The sequence below is a fragment of the Rhinoraja longicauda genome, chromosome 1, assembly GCF_053455715.1.
Source record: "Rhinoraja longicauda isolate Sanriku21f chromosome 1, sRhiLon1.1, whole genome shotgun sequence".
In the NCBI taxonomy this organism is placed as follows: domain Eukaryota; kingdom Metazoa; phylum Chordata; class Chondrichthyes; order Rajiformes; family Arhynchobatidae; genus Rhinoraja; species Rhinoraja longicauda.
In genome coordinates, this window is record NC_135953.1 from 121,018,908 (window position 1) to 121,040,352 (window position 21,445).

Consider the following 21,445-nt stretch of genomic DNA (forward strand, 5'->3'; position numbering starts at 1 on the left):
AAGTTACTTGTATGTTACAAAACATACTTGGCTAATAAAGTATGATTATGATTATTTAAGTCCTTAATAAAAGTGAGAGCATTCTTATCGAACCCTGTGAAAAGGCAATTGTTGCTTTAAGGCTTCTGCCTCATTCAGTAAATAGCATGTGATCAACTTTTTTCTTGATTGTAATAATAGTCCGTAAAGATTTAGTGAATCTGCAATAAACAGCCATGCTTTGTTGAGCTACTCGTTTGTGAGTACCTACCCACAGATCACACACATTGCTATTCCAACTCAAGATGCTAAACATTGTAATGTGCTACTGTAAACAACGAGCAAGAAAAACACCACCAATTACACACTTTGCAACCATTACCATCATGATTCCAACAGAGCTGGTGAGTTTCAGAGTGCCAATGCTGTTATAGAAGAAAAATTAATTCAGGATGAAAAGATAATTTAAAAGTAGAATATTATATGTTTTGGTCACAATTTGAACCAATTTTAAATTTAGATATTTTATAAATGGTCAAAAACAATTAATTTTAATATTAATTTATTAATGAAAAATATCTACTTTACCATGAATTCTAATTATTTGACATTGAACAGAAGCTATCAGTAAAAAGTACAAATAAGTTTTTATTAATGAATCTCCTAATTCTGTAACCTTGTTCGGACTCATAACAGCAAGCATTGTCATGATTGTGATTTATACTAACTGTGGTTTGGATTGTGTCTGATCCCTGACGCGACCTATTTATTGAACTGGTAATTACTCATGTCAACTTTGTACATGGGAATGTACACTCTGCTGCATTTATATCCCCAATCATGAAAACACCAGCACATATAAAAAATGTTTGGTCCCTTTATAAATAAGCAAATCATGCTGCATTTACTGTAGATACGTTAACATGTTATGCCTTTCTGCTTCAAGACCACAATAATCATAGAATAAGGGAAAATTTAGTACTGTGCAGAAGCTTATTTCAATCCATCCTATCCATATACTCTATCTCAATGGATCCATCTGCTATTTTTTAACTGTAGTTTGACTGTCACAAAAATATTTCACGGGTTTTATCTATTGCTGGTGCTCAACCTAAACTTCTCATAATCCTCTCCTGTGATTGATTGCCGACTGATGGCTATCGTCTGCTTATGTGTCCAGAATTATGTGCCTTTGTTGTGAATGGAAGCATTTTTCCACATGCTTTTTTGTTTCCCTCAGGTTTCTCATTTTCTGTTGTGATGGGTAGTTCCTACAATCTACAGTGTACTGTTCTATACTGCCAATGATTTTGCTTCTGTGAAAAGTCAGCTCAAGACTATTCTTGACCTACAGGGCTAAATTTTAATTCTCTGGTGCACTGCACACAGGGAGGCTATCAGTGGGCATGAGACTCTAAATTCTTGGTAGTGGCTTTGTTATGTCAGCCTATGCTTAGGTATTTTATTAACATGGCACAGCTATCTGAACAATTCAGCTGAACAATTTTAAGTAACTTTGAAACTACTGAATGTGGCAGATTCTAGAGCAGCGGAGGAGATGAAGATGAGATCTGTGATCTTTCTACTGGTATAACTGGCACCAAAATCAAGGCAGATGGGAGCACCATAAATGAGATGGATGAGCTATCCAAAAATTCACCATATAGGACAAACAGCACCTTGCATTTGAAGATGTGCAATATCAGCAGAAGTATGGATCATAGATGCAGAAACTCGATTTGTTCAAGAAAGAACAAGGTGATTCACAAGTCAGTGAATCGTGACAATATTACAGCTGGGGCTGTACAGAGCTGAAGGACAATTACTTCCCCATCCATCTTTAAGCTGGCACAATAACCTGGGGTTTTTCCTATCAGACCCCGGGGATTTATTCACCCTAATGGTCTTCAAGAGACCTTCCATTTCTTGATATGGATATGCTCTAGAATATTAGCATATCCCTCCCTGATATCACAATCCTCCACACCCTTCTCCTTGGTGAAGTACTCATTCAGTACTTCTTCCACTTGCTCCAACTCCTGGCATAAATTACTTTGTTTATCCTACCCTTTCCTAATTATCCTCTTGTTTTTAGTATACATAAAATGCCTTGGATTTTCTTTAATCCTACTTACCAAGGACATTTCATGGTCCCGTTTAACACTTCAGATTCCCCGTTTAAGCTCTCCTGCTTCCTTTATATTTATCAAAGACCTGATAAACCTGACATGCTTCCTTTTTAACTAAATTTGTAAAATCTTTCGAAAGGTTCCCAAACTTTGTCATCCTTGTCTTTCTATCTCACAGGAATTTGTTAGTCCTGAGTTCTGACCAGCCTTTGAACCACTTCCACACCAGATGTGAACATGCCCAATAACAGCTGCTCCCATCTACTCTCCCCAGCTTCTGCCTATCACTTGTGACTAGCCTTTCCTCCGAGGTCTAGTCCAATGCATATCCATAACTATCTCAAACCTTCTGGTTAAGTTCACTTAACTCCATTGCCACGGCATGGTGGTGCAGCAGTAGAACTGCTGCTTTACAGCACCAGAGACCCAGGTTTGATCCTGATTACAGGTGCTACACGGAGTTTGTACATTCTCTCCCCATGACCGGGTGGGCTTTCCCTGGGTGCTCCGGTTTCCTCCCACACTTCAAAGACATACAGTTAATTACAGTTAAAGACGTAGGTTAATTTGGCTTTGGTAAAAATTGTAAATTGTCCCTAGTGTAGGTTAGTGCCAGACTACAAGGATTGCTGGTTGGCATTGAATCGGTGGGTCAAAGGGCCTGTTTCTGCCCTATAGCTCTAAACTAAACTGAACTAAATTAAAGTCAGCATTAGAAATATACTCCCCTACCAAATTCAGTCCCTAATGCAGTTTATTAATCTCATCAGATTAGGGCAGATAGGTGTCGTGATTCATCCATCTACATCCTGGTATGTGCATTCATCCCATCTATTACACATAGCTATAACCCATAGTTACAAGATTCTATTTGCTGAGGACATTTTGTGGCCCCTAAAGGGGGCAGTCATTTAATGCTGATGTGCGCAGAAACCTCTTCTCATAAATGGTGGTGAACCTCCAGCATTCTCTACCCCAGAGGATTATGGAGGTTAGGTCATTGGAGGCATTTAAAGAGGAGGTAGGTAATTTTTGGTGATTTGAGTGTGATGGGCACACAAGGGAAGATTAGGCCTGGGTAAGCCAGCATTGATCATATTGACTAATGAATGACTTGAGAGGCTGAGGGGCCTACATCTGCTCCTATTTTACTATCTTCTACCTCATTATGCTCTGTACTCTACAGCAGCATATCACTGCTTAGATATTTAGCAGCTAGCCTCCTGTCTACTATGCACTTTCTCACATCCCCATCTGTTCAGCCAGCACAGATGTGTAACTACATCTTTGTGCGACGTTCTTCCTCCTACTTATAGTCATGATCAACAGCTATTTAGTCAGTGCTGCCGCTGCTCCCGCATATGCCTCTTCTTGCAGATCACCAGTACTCTAAAGGTGTGGAATTCTTTGAGATTATTGAATATTTCTGAGTGGGTTGGAGTGCCTGGAGAACTGTACACATCCTGAACCTGTGCAATGTCACAACAAACACCAAGACAGGCTTATTTTGAATGGATTACTGATAGAACTCCCAGCATTTGAAAATAAGGCAACTAACTGCCAGGGACAGGTGCATTTTGGGCAGCAGATTGCAGTGGTTTCCTGCAGGGCTGGAATCTCAAGGAGGATTGATAATGATAGTCACGTTCATAGCCACGAGCAGAGCTTGTCCAACAGGGAGTAACTCTTCTAAGCGTCTGTAAAGACCTGTCGCAGAATAACCTTGATACTTAAACATCTTCAGACGCTAATCATATGCAATATCAGGAAACTAATATTCTACCTGTAGACCCAATGTGCAGGAATATAACCTGAAGCTGGCACCTTTCTCGTCATCCACTCTTGTCTGCAGTTGCATGCATGGGAGAAGCCGATTGTTGTTGCCGAAAGTACTGGAGTGAGATTCCCCACCAAGGCGCTGCTGTTCCGGGGGAGATACAAAGTGCATCGTGGATGGATTCCAAGTGTTGAAACCTTCGCCAAAGTAGCACTTTTTCTTTAAAAGCACTGCCTAAATTTCCCTCATGTAAGTACCAACACAATCGCAACGTCTTTCACGCTTCAGAAAGGATCCCGACCCGAAAACATCGCACATCCATTCCCTTCACAGATACTGCCTGGACCGCCAAGTCCCTCCAGCACTTTGTGTTTTGCTCAAGATTGCAGCATCTGCACTTCCTTGTGTTTCTGGGATAGTTATCAACTTGCCAACTCCTCGCCAACAAGCCCTCCTCGCTCTATTTCACAGATGATGTGCCCTTTCCCTGGTTTTAGCAGTGAATTCTAAGAAACCTGGGAAGCCCGTCTCCTCCTAGTCTAATTTCAGAAGTTGTTAATAATTGATTAACATGTTTGAATTCACAACTTGTTCTTTTCCGGGGAAATTTCCCCACCGACTCCAGCAGGCTGGGGGACAAATCGAAGAGGTTTGTGTTGAGATATCGGGCGCTATCAATGCTTGTGGCGTTTGACCGTCTGACTATCTCCAACCCCACCTGCTCGGTTGCTTTAACTTTTCATCTGAGAGAAGCGAGCCCGTGTATCGACCAACTGCGTGTACGATGTTAAACGGGTGACCGACCATATGCTTCTGCTGCATCACTGTGTCTCACACGAAGCTCTTGGTGTCAGAGGGGAGAGGGGAGGGGGGAGGGGGGAGAGAGGCTTTATAAGAACTGTGGTAGGTTGGCCAGTGTCACTCTCACTGGTGAATCTGCACCAGTCCCATCATTTCGCCCATCATCAGGCGGAATCCCACTGGCACTGCAGCAGGGGACAATGAGCCACGGAGGGCCACCCAAACGTGATTAATTCCACTTTCTATATATACCCGGCGCGAACTACTATTCGCGTGAATTTCAGAAGAAGGTAGATCAGACAACTGTGTCCTTTCATGAAGAAGAAACTCGACGGGACTGGAAGGAGGAGAACGGAGAACGGAGATCTGGGCTGGGATGATCATATCCAAGCAGCTGAAGACAAACGTCTACATGGATTGCCCCAAACCATGTAAGTACTTTTTTCTTGGGTTCGTTCAATTTGGTCCAATTATCATGCTATTTTAAGGTAAAATCGAATTCATCCAATTCTAGTAAAGACGTTAAAAACTATCTAAAGTCTTAAGCTATTTCGAATGAATTTTCCTGCAGTGGTGTTTCACTTTCATTTAAAAGCAATGCAACTTCTGTAGGACGTTTGAGTTGAATAAAATAGGGATTGCTGACTATTAATATTTCTCGAGCATTTATCATAGGCTCAAGCGTAGTGTCTCAATTCGGGGGGGGGGGGGGGGGGGAAGACTGACAATGTAACCGTAAAATGGAATGGAATTAAATTATTTATCACGACTATTATTTAACCGTTGAAGCTGCCGGAAGAAAACCCGCCTTTATTGTGTATAAGGAGAGCTTTGCAAGCACGCATTAAAATCCTAATCACCTTGGTTAAATTAACAATTTTAAGAATCTCGAAAGTGGGTAATTATTTAATTCATAAAATTACACTCTGAATATAGAGTTTCGAATGAAGGTTATCACAATATTCCTAACATCTTTCTTCAGAAAATCGGGTTTTAAAGAGTTAAAAAGTAAGATTTAGGTGTATTGCCTGACAAATTAGCGCCACCAAGCGAGCCAGCAGATACGTCCGACCATTGTCTGTTTATTTGCCTCAACAGCGTCGCGACACCAACAAATATAAATGCAGGATGTTGATACGTGGGCAGTGGGACGATTCATTGTCACTTAGTACAGGAGCTGATCGAGAGATTCCTTGCAGCCAGTACCCAGTATCAAATTCTGAATCCACCAGACGGATGTGGAGGAGGAGTGAACTGATGAGTTCGGGGTCAACACAACATGGTTTACCTTGTCTCCGCTCTCTGTAAACGCCGATTGGCCTGTTTATCTGGAGTCTTTTAACAAACCTCGTTTATTTTCACCAATGGCATTGTGATCATGTGTGTACTAGCTAAGATCAACTATTAAGCCTCTTCCCGGCATTTGGTTATTGACCCAATGAATGACTGTTTTTCAAGTGCTCATCCATGTGCCTTTTAAATGTGCACCAGCACCTTTCCAGACAGTGAAATCCTTTTCATCCTTATCCTTGTCCTGACCTCTCATCATTTTATACACAATTACATCTCCTCTCAGCCTCTCTGTTTCGAGGAAAACAACTCCAGCTAAGTGGTAGTTTCCTCCACCAAACTTCTCCTGTTTTGGTAACGCCACGGTAAATCTCATTTGTAAAAAGTCTGGTGCTATCTTCTTCCTGCAAAGTAGTGACCGCAACTGTATGCAATAATCTAGGTATACTCCAAGGGTTTTACACAGTGCTACTAACATGACAGCACTGACAGTATTCTGTGGCTTGACAGATAAAGGGAACTAACACATTTGCCTTCTTACCGCTTTTATCTGCTGTACTAACTATAGAGATTTGTGGATATGAACACTTGTCTCTCAGTGCTCCTCAACACTTTTCATTATCCTACTATTCTTATTGAATGTTACATTACCTTGCGTCTCCTCAGAGTGACTACCTCGCAGTACTTCAGACTGAAACCCATGTATTGCGTTTCACATAAACAGCCCACTGATAATTCCTGAAGTTTACAGCCTTGTTTCTTTAAACACAGGCAATTTTTACCTCTTCTGCAAACTTTGTAATAATGCCCCCTACATTTAGATTAGAATCATTTGCTATATGCCTTGAAAATCAGGGGACTTAACACTTAGCTCGATGCACTGTATACATCCTGCAAACATTAAAAATCTGTCTTACCATTATTACATGGTTACTGACATTGAATTCATTAAATCCAACTTTCCATTTTCCATTGGAGTCTATGTTTCTGCACCTTGGGCATTGGGAAACGCCTTGCTAAATCAAAAACACTACCTTCAACGGCCCCTTAAATCTATGGTTTTGATTAATCTGAGAATTTCCAAATAAGAATTTATACAAACTCTCAGAATTATTTCAATAATTTGATGAATGCCAGACGATTACTTAGTTCCAACCCTTTCTTTCCCTTTAAATAAAATAATCATGTTATTAAAATTCCAATCCGCAGGCATCATGCCTTTTCCTCCCTTGCTTTTCTCAACACATATACATTTTATCTAAGCTTCATCATTTATTCATGTTCAAAGATTTTAATCCCATTGATATTTTCCAGCTCCCTATTTATATTATATTTATTACTTGCACCATTCTTCTTTGACTATAGCATTTGTATCATCCCTCTTCTGTGAAGACACCCACGAAACGTATCCGTAATAGCTATCCTCATGCAGTCTCCCATTCTGACCACCACACCTATGGAACAGTATGATGGTCCTAAAGAGGACTGTGAAATAATTAACGAGAATAGTTCCAGAGATGATGCATTTCATTTATGAGGATAGAATAGTATATCTGAGGCGGTACTCTGGGGTCAGGGAAGGTTAAGAGAAGTGTTATAAACATACAAGACCAGAATGGGCTATGAGAGGGGAGGTAGAGCGAAACTTCCCATTACTGGATATAGATTAAAAGCAACTGGCAAAAGATCCAGTGGAAATGTGAGAAAAAAATATTTTTATGCCTTGTGGTTATGATTTGGTACTATGATGGATCTAGATTCACTTTTTTTTCCAAAATCAATTTGGATAGGTTTACAGAAGATAAGGAAAATCCAGTGCTCAGAGGGATGAGCAGGTGAGTGGATTGCTCTTTGAAGAGCTGGCACGGACTTGATGGGCCAAATGGTATCCTGCTGCATAGTGACAATTTCGTGCTTTTAAGCTTCTGTTTCTGATTATATGATTGTTTCTTCCACAAAGATTATCTTTTGCTATACCAAGAAAATCTGCTATTCATGCAGTTATTGCTGAAAATACTTAGCAGGCCAGGCAGCACTGAGGAAAGAGAACCATCTAATATTTCAGATCGATGGCCTATCATCAGTTGCATTTGTTTCTTTCCTTTCTTGACCTCTTGAGTTAAGAGTGTTTAATTGCCATCTGTAACAACAACGGAATAATGATATTCTTACTTTCAGCAGCACAAGGCTGTAAACACAAAACTACTAGATAAACACAGACTGCTGGAGTAACTCAGCGGGACAGGCAGCATCTCTGGAGAGAAGGAATGGGTGATGTTTTGGGTCGAGACCCTTCTGAGAGTCAGAGGAGAGGGAAACTAGAGATTAGAGATATGGAAGAGTACATAAGGCGTAGAAAGGACGGATTTAAGCAGATGTGATCAAGAAAATGTACAATGCTCAATTGTTGGCTGAGGGGGAGGTGACAACAAGTAGCGGTAGAGTTGCGCTTTACAGCGAATGCAACAAGTAGCGGCACGGTAGCGCAGCGGTAGAGTTGCTGCTTTACAGCGAATGCAGCGCCGGAGACTCAGGTTCGATCCTGACTACGGGTGCTGCACTGTAAGGAGTTTGTACGTTCTCCCCGTGACCTGCGTGGGTTTTCTCCGAGATCTTCGGTTTCCTCCCACACTCCAAAGACGTACAGGTTTGTAGGTTAATTGGCTGGGTAAATGTAAAAATTGTCCCTAGTGGGTGTAGGATAGTGTAAATGTACGGGGATCGCTGGGCGGCACGGACTTGGAGGGCCGAAAAGGCCTGTTTCCGGCTGTATATATATGATGATATGATGATGATATGATGAACAAGGCATACAAACAGCAAAATTAATCAGGAGGACAATTAATTGTAGTATCATTTTCTGAACTACTCATATTAGGAGTGCAGGGGGCACTCCTAAGGACCTTCTACAACATGGTGGTTGCATCGGGCATTTTCTATGGAGTGGTCTGCTGGAGCAGCAGCATCTCAGCGGGGGAAGGGAAGAGACTCAACAAGCTGGTTAGGAAGGCCAGCTCTGTCCTGGGTTGCTCCCTCGACTCTGCAGGTGGTGGAAGAGAGGAGGATGATGGCAAAGCTAACATCGCTGCTGGACAACGACTCCCACCCCATGCAGGACACTGTCACTGCACTGAGTAGCTCCTTCAGTGACAGACTCCTTCACCCCAAGTGTGTGAAGGAGAGATATAGGAGGTCCTTCCTTCCCACTGCTGTGAGACTGCACAACCAACACTGCTCCCAGCAGACGAGTCAACAATAACAGCCAAGAACACACACAAAACTGATGACAATTTATATATCTTTTATTTATAATGAATGATCTCTTGCTCTCTTGCTATCCACTTTGCTGCTGTAACACTGTAAATTTCCCCGGTGTGGGACGAATAAAGGAATATATTATTATTATTATTATTATTATTTAAGTTCAAGTATAAAAAGAATGGTTATGGTTAAGGCCAAGTACTCTTGGCAACGTCATAGATTTATAACATTCATTTACATTCCTAGGGATACCTTTAAACTTTATTCTTCAACCACAAATCAAACCCTGACTACTAATCAATTTTGCTTCTGTCATTCTGTGTTCTGGATCACCTATCCTCCTTGATGTCACTGTTCTTATCTTAGCTCCTCAGGATCTAACATGTTGCACAAAACATCAATTATCATAGATAAAGATTGTCACAATTTTACAACTTTAGCTGAGATATTTACAGCTGAGAGCAGACTGTGAAGCTCAGCATAATTGTGTTTGTAATAAAAAGGAACAGCAGATACAGGTTTATATGAAAGATAGACACAAAATGCTGGATAACTGCGCCTCAGGTAACATCTTTGGCGAAAGTGGCTTTTTGGGTCGGGACCCTTCTTCAGATTTTTTTTTTTTTTTTACAGATCATTTGTTTGTGTTTTGTTTATGTTTTCTCTTCAGTAATATACTTAATTTATTCACATTTGAAAATATCAATTTTTGTCTCAATTTGCAAATATCTTACATTTATTCCTCTATTTTCGAGAATTATCTTTGATGCTGTTTCTGATGCTTAAATCTCTTTTTGCATGTCAAGTATCCTAAAAATGCTCCCAATCTGTTGGAATTGACCAACCGATGATCAAGATTATGTTGCAATTTTTGACATGTTGGCCAGTGTGGGCAAGTTGGGCCGAAGGGCCTGTTTCCACACTGTATCACTCTATGACTATGACTCTATCTTCACTATCCACAATACCATCCACTCTAGTGTCATCTGCAAACTTGCTAATCATGTCTTATGCATTCACATCCAAATCATTGTATAGATGACAAACACCAGCACCAAACCCTGAGGCATACCACTAGTCACAGGCTCCAGTCCGAAAAACACCCTCCTATGAAAAATGTTCTTTTGATAATATGTGAGCACAAGATCATATCTCTAATATTCGTGCTGAAATTGCAAATATGCCTTTATTCTGTGTACTGTAATCCAACACATATTTTCTCCCTGTCATGTATCATGTGTCATACTCAAATTATATTTGAGTTAGAATTTTGCAAAAGCGCAGCAGGAATAACAAAAGTCAATGTCTGAGCAGTAGGAGGTATTTAAAGAGACCAAGTATGTTCCCAATAAGAAAAAAAATTGGGCTCCAAATCAAGCCTTCTCGAAGGTTGCGCAGTGCAGATAGGCAATAAAGGGAAGATTATAACAGATACTGAGAGCTTGATACTGCAGGAAACCTTGATGCTGAAAGTTCAGTGGTAATATTAAAGAGGAAACTCGGAAAACAAAGAGGGTAAAAATCAAAAAAAGAACCACAGATGCTGAAGGTGCAAAATAAAAATAGAAAAGGCTGGACACATTTGTTGGTCAGCCGAAAAGAGTCGGAGGAGAAGCCGAGACAAAAAGGGTGCATGTAATAACAGTAGCAAGTAAAATCAAGAAAGCCCAATGGAAGTTTTATGAAAACATTTAAAAAAAGAGAATAACAAGGAAAGGAAAAAGGATCCATCAATGACCAAAAAAACCTGATTGTGGAAGGCAAAGACATGGGTCATTAAACCAAAAGTCTGTCTTCACAAAAGAGTGGGGGATTAAGGGGGGTTAAGAAGGAAGATGTGAAATATTGGATACAATAAATATGCAGCGCGAGGAATGTTAGGAAATGACAAAATAAACATGGAAGGAAATGGTAGCAAGGCAACATAGCATTGTTAAGGGAAATTCATTACTGACCTACTTCATTGAAATTTTTAGGGAGGTAACAAGGAGGGTTGTTGAGGGCGGTGCATTTGGCATAGCTTAGCATTAGAAAGGTAATTGGGAAATTCTAGCATGAATCAATGATCAGAATTTTTTTTTAAAGCTATAGGATTTGAGGAAAATAGCAAGTAAAACCCAAAGTAGCTCAGTGTCGGGAGAAAAATATTAATGTTTTTTAGAAAATTTGATTGACTGGGAGGACATTAACAATATTGCATACCAGGTCCTTTGCTTTTCATCAATGTTTTAGCCTCAAATGTACTCATCCTCTTAAACATTCCCTTGGGGTTGAAGTTGACGTGCTTTCACTCCAGTTCTTTGAGTTCTGGGGTGGCTGATGCGGACACAAGTACAATAAAATTCTGCAGCAGAGACATTCATCACTGTCATCACTGTCTTGGCTTGTCTTCATGATCAGAACAACTCGAGGTGATGGAGGAACTCTGTGGATCAGCCAGCATCTGGGAATAGAATGGATAGGTGACGTTTTGGGTCAGGACCCTTCTCACCTATCCATTCCTCAGATGCTACGCAACACTGAATTCCTCAAGCATGTTGTGATTCGCTTAGGATACCAGCATCTGCAATATCTTGTATCTCTCAAGAGGTAATGGCTTCATTTTAATTGCATATGATAAATTCTGCACAAAATGTCATTAACATTTCATAAATAATGCAACAAGGTGATCTATTAAAATTTTACGTCTATGATAGTAACCCATCATGACAGAATAATATCTTGTGTTTTTCCTAGTTTAACTCTCCTGTCCTTATAAAACAATGCTGCACCGGAATTAATGAGGCTTCCTCCTCAGTACAATGGACTGTGTGCTACAGTGGAAAGAGTTTTGTGCCTAATTTGGAATTAAAAGGGGTCATGGTTCAAGCATTTACTTTCTGCAGTGATGTCTACAGGTCCAGGCTGTGTCATGTACACAAACTAATGAAGGCAAGAATATTCAGTTGGGAATGAATAAGGGCCAATCAGTTAGTACAAGGTGAAAATGCTAAACATTTGAAGAATCCTGTTGGAGAGTTGTTATTTGTTTCCAACATTTTTTGCTGCCAACATTTTTTGATTTGTGTGAAATTTTGCAGAACATCGTGGTGAAAGCTTTTTAGTTTGCTTTGCTAACTTTAAGGGCCTGTCCCACTTAAGCGATTTTTTTAGGCGACTGTCAAAGTCGTAGCAGATTGCCAAAATTTTATTTTACCCTACGACAATGACCACGACAATGCCGAGTCAGGTCGAGATTGCACCGTCTTTGGAAACATCGCGAAATTCCCACGCTTATCAATGCTTCTCCGGCGTCCTATTTTTCACTGAAATCACTGACAAGTCTGTAATTACTTGAGAGTTTTGAAATATAACATCTTGCCCGGGTTACTTGAAAACCAAGCTTCACGGTACAAGACATAAACTGGATTGACTTCCAGTTTACTAATAGCAGTATTAAGAAATTTAATTTTAAACGTGGTTAAATGGATTTTAGTACGGAGTGTGGGCATTCTTTGAAAATGTACGGGAGATGCATATCTGGTTTCTGGGTTGCATATCTGGGTTGGGAGCCTACTTTAAATGTAATCGCTGATGGCCATGAACATCGCAAAAATTCCCATGCTTACCTGACCGTCAAACTGTCGCCTCCAATCTACCTGTCAAATGTCCTGGCGGTAAATAAATTAGTTAAACACAAGTATTTTATGGTATCTTCAAATGACTTTACATAATTTAATATTACGTGCTTCTAAATGCATCTAAGACAACTAAGTAATCTAAGCAATCTTGGCATCTAAGCAAACTTGGGGACAGCATGCGACAGCGCCCGCAATAAGTAACGATACCTGCCGACAAGCCAGCTGTTGCCGAGAAATTTCAATCCGGTTGATTTCTCAGCGACGCACCGAGATCCAATATAATTCTTTAAAGACTCCTCATGATCATGCCCGCGACACCCCAGCGAACTGTCGGCGACAGCCTTGTCGCCGGCAGTCGCCTTAAAATCAGCTAAGTGGGATAGGCCCTTTACTACATTGAATTGCATGGACAACATATACACTAGAATGCTGAAGAGGCAGTAGTGACAGCAATCCTCGTGTTGTGCTGATTCTGTCAAATTGGACGATGTATGAGTATCCAGTACACTGAGTCGCACACAGGATTCAAGATCTGAAGAACAAGAAAAACAAGCCTTCACCTCTCCCCCCACCCCCCCACCCCTTCCCATCCCCCCACTTTAAATCTGTGCTTTTTAAAAAGGATCCTTAATTATTTACATGTTTATCGTGCATCATGTAGGAAGTAAGCAGCATGTGTTTAAGAATATTTGCTGGAAGCCTTGATGTGACTCTTGCTGGCTATACAGATCAAGGTTGTCTTTTATTACTGAAATACAAGATGAAGTGTGATAGCATGTGGAATCTAGGTAAGATTTCCTTAGATTAGAAAAAATTACTGATTGCGTATGCCTACCCTTTACAAAATCTTGTAACTCCTCCCGCTTTCTACTCTTAGGAAATCCGGAAGGGCAAGTGACTAATATGTGCATAGATACGCCTTTTGGGAGTAGCGACCACAGTTCTATTTGCTTTTAAATAGTTGTGGATAAAGACAGGGCGAGTACCATAGTTAAAATTCTGCGTTGGGGCAAGGCCAACTATGATGGTATTGGGAAGGAACTTCCTCAAGTTGATTGAAGTCGGTTCCTTGCGGGAAAAGTATCGTATGGAAAGTGGGATGCTTTTAAAAGTGTGATGACTTCTTCTTCTTATCGTGTCCACACATGCCAGATATTGTGTTTCAGCCAAAACTGAACACAACTCTTAGCAATATCATTGTTCTCAGCGAAGTCCTCAGCTTTGCATTCGTGCTCCAATAGAGAACATCACAATAGGTGTTCCATAGTTTGTGGTTCAGTGCCACATATGCATATGACGTCTTCAGTGTCTATATAACCCCACTTCTTGAGAGTCGCTTTACAACGACCAGTACCAGCTCAACCCAGCTTGATTCGGCCCCAGGAGGAAGTTCTTCTTTGGCACTTATGGACATGGATGTCGTTGATGGGAGATTGGCTAGACTCTCTTCCCATAATGCAACTCTAGTACCTTCAGCTTCAGCATTTGGTCCAACTTCGTTGAGGAAGCTTTTCCTGGACTTTAGCCGACTCTTTGCGGGCTCATGGCCGAATAGGGGATGTTGTACATCTGTGGTCTGGCGATGGCGTTCTCTACTGCTTGCTGCACTGTGACGAGTCTCTGGTGGCGCTATACCAGATAGTATTTATAGGCTGTCAGTTGATGTTGATCTAAGACATCCAGTGATAAGGCGGTAGGTTGTATTGATGGCTGGATCAATCTTCTTAGCATGGGCTGATCTTTCCCAGACTGGGCATGCATAACTGCTGTTGAGTAGCAAAGGGCCAAGGCAGTTGATCGTAGAGTGTCAGGAATTGCACCCCATCTTGTTCCAGTAAGTTTGCTGACAATGTTGTTTCTTGCACAGACTTTAGCTTTTGTCTTCTCAACATGGGTCTTGAAGGAGAGACAACAATCTAAGGTGACTCCTAGATATACTGGGTGATCGCAGTTTTCAAGATGGGTACCAGACCAGGTGACGTTCAGTCGGCGTTTGGCTTCTCGGTTGCGCAGATGGAATGCACACACCTGTGTCTTTGATTGGTTTGCACGGATGTGGTTCTCTTCGTAGTAAGGTGTTAGTTTGTTGAGGGCATTTGAGAGTCGTTCAACAGCACTGAAGTCACTGTCTTGGGCAGCTACACCAACGTCGTCTGCATAGATAAAGTGACATGTACCTTAACTTAAGTTGGTCGTTAGTGTAGATGTTGAAGAGTATTGGTGCAAGCACACTTCCCTGTGGTAGTCCGTTCTTGAGTTTCCGCCATCTGCTCTTTTTACTACCCAGTTCGACAAAGAAGTACCTGTTTTCGAGCATCCTTTCAATCAATTCTGTTAGACCGATGTCCTTGGTAAGCTCCAGGATCTTGTGGAAAAGGCATCTATGGTTAACAGTATCGTAAGCAGCTGAGAGGTCGACAAACACAACACCGGTTACTTTCCCTTCCTCAAAACCATCTTCAATGTGCTGAGTGAGGTTGAGTACTTGGCTCATCATAGACTTAGGAATCGATGGATCTTTCCCAGGTTTCAGGAGTGCCAGTACATGTGGTTTCTTCTAGATCTTAGGAATCTTGTGGGTAGACAAGCAGTGGTTGTACAGCTGTAGCAGTCATTTCTTAGCAACAGGTCCAAAGCTCTTAATCTGCTCTGGTGAGATGTTATCCCGGCCAATTGCTTTTCCTGGCTTCGCTTCAGTGAAGAGATTCCCTTTTCCAGCTCTTCCACAGTCATGGGTCGAGTGTGACCAGGGTCTTTACTGTACTTCTTGTGGTCAAGTTTGATCTTCTTCATCTTTCCACTTTTGCCGTTCTGTAGCAGTTGGTTGGCAACTTGATTTGCAGTGACTGGGCGGTTGAGTTTGTAGGAAAATAACTGCAGATGCTGGTACAAATTGAAGGTATCACAAAATGCTCGAGTAACTCAGCAGGTCAGGCAGCATCTAGGAGAGAGGATGCTGCCTGACCTGCTGAGTTACTTCAGCATTTTGTGATACCTTGGGCGGTTGAGGTGGTGCTTTCGGGTCGCCACAAAGCTTTCGGATGGTTGACCATGCTTTCTTGGTGGTTTTCTGACAAATCGGTAGACTCTATCAAGGCTTGCCAGGTCTTACGACGCTCCTGAGATATGCATTCCATCACTTTCTCGCCCATTTCAGTAGTTTCATCAGAGAAAGGATCTTCTTGAAACATGGCAACATGCTCTTCATATAATTCCAAGCTGTCTTTGGAAAGTCCAGGAATATATTGCATCTTACACCCCCGTGGCATATGCCTTCTCGCCGTCTTCTTCACAAGTTCAGCAAAGCGGTCATAATTTTCTGTTCCATCTCGATGTGTGATGACAAGAGTTCAGGACATACATGGTCCTATGGAGGGAAGGGTAAGGCAGGTGGGACGACGAGAGAAATTGAGGCTCTGTTCAGGAAAAGGAAGGATGCACAGGACGGATATGAACAGCTGGGATTATGTGTATCCCTGAAGGAGTTTCAGAAACTGAGGAACATACTTATTACATGGGTTCCAGGGAGAGCTAACCGACTGGATGGGGAATTGGCTTCATGGAAGTAAGCAGAGAGTGATGCTGTTGGTGGGTTATATCAACAATTTGAATGAGAATGTACAAGGCATGATTATTAAGTTTGCAGATGGCATTAAAGTAAGTGGTATTGTAGAGAGCGAAGATGGTTATCAAAAATAACAACAGGATCTTTATCAGATGGGCAAGTGAGTTGAGCAATGGTTGATGAGGTTTATAAAGTATAAAGTACCTTTATTGTCATCCATAAACAAGTTTTTGGACGAAATTGCATTACCCACAGTCAACAATGAGAGGCAATAAAAAGAAAGCAATAAAACACAATCACAAAAACCAACATAAAACAAAAAACATCCATCACAGTGAGTCTCCTCCAGTCACCTCCTCACTGTGATGGAAGGCCAGAATGTCTTCTCTCTTCCCTGCCGTCTTCTCCCGCGGTCAGGCAGTCAAAATTGCCACGTCGGGGCTCCCGACATTGAAGCCCCTGCCGGGCGGTGGAAAATCCCGCAGCCTATTCCAGGCCGCGCCGGACGGTGAAAGGTCCGCAGTGGGCCGACCCAAGCCTCGCGATTTGGGGTGGACGAAGACGCTGCCACTGCCGGAGCTCCAGAGGTCGGCCCCCACCCAGGGACCAGCGAGCTTCAGACATCCACAGGGCCCGCGGCCGAAGCCTCCGCGGCCGAAGCCTTTAATGCGAGCTGTTGCATTTTGGGAAGTTAAATTATAGGTGGACCCTCACAGTGAATGGCTGGGCTCTGAGGAGTGTTGGAGGACAGAGGGATCTAGGAGACCAGATACATAGTTCCCTGAAAGTGGCATCACAGGTATGTAGAGTGGTCAAGAAGGCTTTCAGTACATTGGCCTTTATCAGTCATATTGAGTAGAGTTGGGATATTATGTTACAATTGTATAAAACGTTACTGAGGTTGCATTTGAAGTATTGTGACAGAGTGCAGAGAAGGTTTACGAGGATGTTGCCAGGACATGGGGGCCTGAGCTACCTGAAGAGGTTGGGCAGGCTAGGACTTTACTCCTTGGAGCTCAGGAGGATGAGGGGTAATCTTATAGCGGTATATAAAATCATGAGGGATAGATTGGATGAATGCAGTCATAGAGTCTTTACCCATATTAGGGGAATCAAGAACCAGAGGTTTAAGGTGAGAGGGGAAAGATTTAATAAGAATTTGAGGGGCAACTTTTGAACACAAAGGGTGGTGGGTATATGGAATGAGCTGCCAGAGGAGGGAGCCGCCAGAGGAGGCAGATACTATAACAGCATATAAAAGACATAAGGACAGGTACATGGATAGGAAAGGTTTAGAAAGATATGGGTAAAAAATAGGCAGGTGGGACTGGTTTAGATGGGGCATCTTCGTCAATATGGGCAAGTTGATCTGAAGGGCCTGTTTCCATGCTGTATGACTATGACACTATGGTCAAAGACTATGGTATAAACTACAAATAATATTTCAGGTCCAGAACCTTTGTCAGAACTAAAAAAGAGAGAAAGCAACTCTGTTTAAAATATATATATATATATTGAGAACACTTGTTATGCAGATCATATAGAAGAAGTAACAAGTGAGATCAAGCTCAGGAGTTTCATTCTCATCCTGGGCAATGGATCACGGCGGCATGGTGGCGCAACGGTAGAGTTGCTGCCTTACAGCGAATGCAGCGCCGGAGACTCAGGTTCGATCCTGACTACGGGCGCCGTCTGTACGGAGTTTGGACGTTCTCCCCGTGACCTGCGTGGGTTTTCTCCGAGATCTTCGGTTTCCTCCCACACTCCAAAGACGTACAGGTATGTAGGTTAATTGACTGGGTAAATGTTAAAAAATTGTCCCTAGTGTGTGCAGGATAGTATTAATGAATGTGCGGGGATCGCTGTGCGGCGCGGACTCGGTGGGCCGAAGGGCCAGTTTCCGCGCTGTATCTCTACAATAAAAAAATAAAAATAAAAAGAAACCAGTGGATTATTGGTCATCTCTGTATGTTGTAACCATCGCAAAGTAGACATGTCGATGGGGTGTTCTGGAGGAGGCCGAGCTACTTGGCTCAGAAAGGAAAGCAATAGATTCAATGCATGTCAAAAAGGTAGAGAAGAAAAAAAAGTGAGTCACTGTTTAGGAATGGGAAAAGAAGGAAGATCAACATCCAAACCAAGAAATAGACAGAAAGTGCTAAAAAGCAAACAAAATAGAGACTGTTACCATGTATTCACAGTATTTAGTAATGTGACAAATGGATTAATTGAAATTATTAAGGTTTATGTAAATTGTGTAATGCTCCCTGTTCAAACTTATGGAGGTAATTATGTCTTCGCAACGATGATAGACAAGGATGCAAATGAGTCGTGATTAAAGAGGTGATTTTCTGGGATCTCTAATGCCTGCAGCACACACATCAGAGATGTTACGTAGCATTTGTAGTCGTAGTTTTGCAGACAAACAAGGAAATTGAATAAGTTTGTGTTTAGTTAAATATGATATGTACTGGTATCTTTATCAATAACTAGTTCATTGTACTGTTTCACTTAAGGAAGTCACAGATGCTACAAGTTACCATGGGGTGTGGCGAAGGTGTGGAGGTGTAACAGTATCAGTTACCGTAGTAATACTGCTTCTTTCCCTCGTCCCCATGTTATCCTATTCATTGGAGGATGCAAGCTGAGTACCTGCTGACATGAGGCATATCTTAATTACACAGATGGGGTCCAATAATGTAAATGCAACATCATTTGTGATTATAAATGGAAGGATTAGAGCTGAGGCATTTTCAGTTCCCATATCTGATATACATTCAGGGAATTAAGTCTTGGTCTAGGAGAAGCTCCACAAATAAGGTTCAAATTTTAAATGTTTAAGGTTCTTATATTGGCTGGGAGGAATAGATGGACTTCTGATGACAGCCCAGGACCTCTCTTGAACCTGTACTTCCACACCTCATCCTTCCAGGTTCCCTTCACTCTAACTCCTTCATGGCACCTATCTCCATCCTAGAGAGCCTAAAAGTGGCAGATGAACTTAATGTAGATAAATAGTGTGAAAGGGCACTGAAAGGAAAATTTGTAACTGCAAATACTCCATGAATTATGGTGAAATAGTTTATTGTCACATGTACCGAGGTACAGTGAAAAACTTTTGTTGCGTGCTAACCAGTCAGCAGAAAGACAAAACATGATTACAATCGAGCCATTTACAGTGTATTGATACATGATAAGCGAATAATATTTAGTGCAAGGTAAAACCAGCAAAGTCCGATCAAGGATAGTCAGTCGGGTCACCAATGAGGTTGATAGTAGTTCAGCACTGTTCTCTGGTTGTGGTAGGATGATTCGGTTGCTTGATAACAGCTGGGAAGAAACTGTCCCTGAATCTGGAAGTGTATATTTTCACACTTCTATACCTTTTGCCTAATGGGAGAGGGGGAAAGCGTAAGTGGCCAGGGTGTAACTCGTCCTTCATTATGCTGCTGGCCTTGCCAAGGAAAACAAGAGGTATAAATGGATTTGATAAAAGGGAGGTTGGTTTGTGTGATGGTCTGGGTTGTGTTCACAATTCACTGCAATTTCTTGAAGTCTTGGATGGAGCTGCTCCCAAGCTGTGATGCATCCTGTTAAAATGCTTTCTATGGTGCATCTGTAGAAGTTGGTGAGAGTTGTAGGTGACATGCCAAACTTCCTAAGCCTTCTAAGGAAGTAGAGGTGTTGGTGTGCTTTCTTGGTCGTTGCTTCAATATGGGTAGTCCAGGAGAAGTTGTTGGTGATATTGACTCCTAGGATTTTGAAGTTTTCAACCATCTCTACTTCAGCGCCATCAATGCAAACTGGGGTACGTGTACCGCTTCGCTACCTGAAGCCGATCTCTATCACCTTTATCTTGCTGACATTGAGAGAAAGGTTGTTGTCTCGACACCAGGACACGAGGTTCTCAATCTCCTTTCTGTGCTCCGTCTCATCATTATTTGATATCTGGCCCACAATTGTGGTATCGTCTGCGAATTTGTAAATTGAATTCGATTTGTACGTGGCTGCGTAGTTGTGGGTGTACAAGGAGTAAAGAAGGGGGCTGAGAATGCATCCTTGTGGAGCACCAGTGTGGTGGATTATCGTAGAGGATGTATTTGTCCCCTATCCTCACTGATTGGGGTCTGTTTGTCAGGAAGTCGAGGATCCGGTTGCAGAGATGAGTGCTGACACCAAGTCCCACGAGATTAGTGATAAGCTTGGATGGTATAATGGCAGAGCTGTAGTCTATACTAGGAGTCTGACACAGGGGGCTCTCTTATCCAGGTGTTGTACGGATGAGTGTAGGGCTAGGGCGATGGCATTGTCCATGGACCTGTTGTGGCATAGGCGAACTGCAGTGGGTCAAGACCACTGGTTAGCCTTCTATAATTAGCCTCTCAAAACATTTCATGATGGTGGATGTCAAGGTCACTGAGTGGTAGTCGTTTAGGCATGAGGTCTTGCTTCGGCACTGGGATGATGGTGGTCTTCTTGAAGAAGGTGAGTACCTCAGAACAGAGTATGGAGAGATTAAAGATGTCCGCAAATACTCCCGCTTGCTGGTCCACGCAGCTACTAAGGACACGGCCAGGAACTCTGTCTAGGCCAATTTTTTGTGGGTGTACCCTCAGGAAGGCCGAACTAATCTCTGCGACAGTCACAATTTGGTCGAAAATGAAGGAACCAGAGTAGAACACAAAGTGCTGGGGTGACTCAGTGGGTCAGCCAGCATCTCTGGAAAATATGTTCATATCAGGACCCTTCATGTAGAATTCAGTTGATTTAAAACTTAGTGTGAACTTTCTCATTGAGCAACTTCCAGCAGCTGATTACCTGATGAAAGCAGCACAAATCTAAAACATTTTAATGAAAATGGACAACGTAATTATAAGCAGACAGTGCGGCATTACTGCATTTCTATTCATTGTGATTAACTGATAGAATAAACATATTCTCCAGTGAGTGAGAATTCGCCCGTAAGAATTAACTGGCTGCTGCACCTTAAAAAATTGAAACATGTTGAATGGTTCTAATCAAA

General features: G+C 42.0%; 1 protein-coding gene across 1 annotated transcript in view; it reads left to right on the plus strand.

Annotated features, from left to right (window-relative positions):
* The first annotated feature begins 5,100 nt into the window (after positions 1 to 5,100).
* LOC144600482 (short transient receptor potential channel 3-like) overlaps positions 5,101 to 21,445 on the plus strand; it is a 91,597-nt gene continuing 75,252 nt past the window's right edge. The window contains exon 1 of the mRNA XM_078412117.1: positions 5,101 to 5,117. Within this exon, the coding sequence (XP_078268243.1) occupies positions 5,116 to 5,117 (2 nt within the window). The 5' untranslated portion in view covers positions 5,101 to 5,115. The remainder of the gene's footprint in view (positions 5,118 to 21,445) is intronic.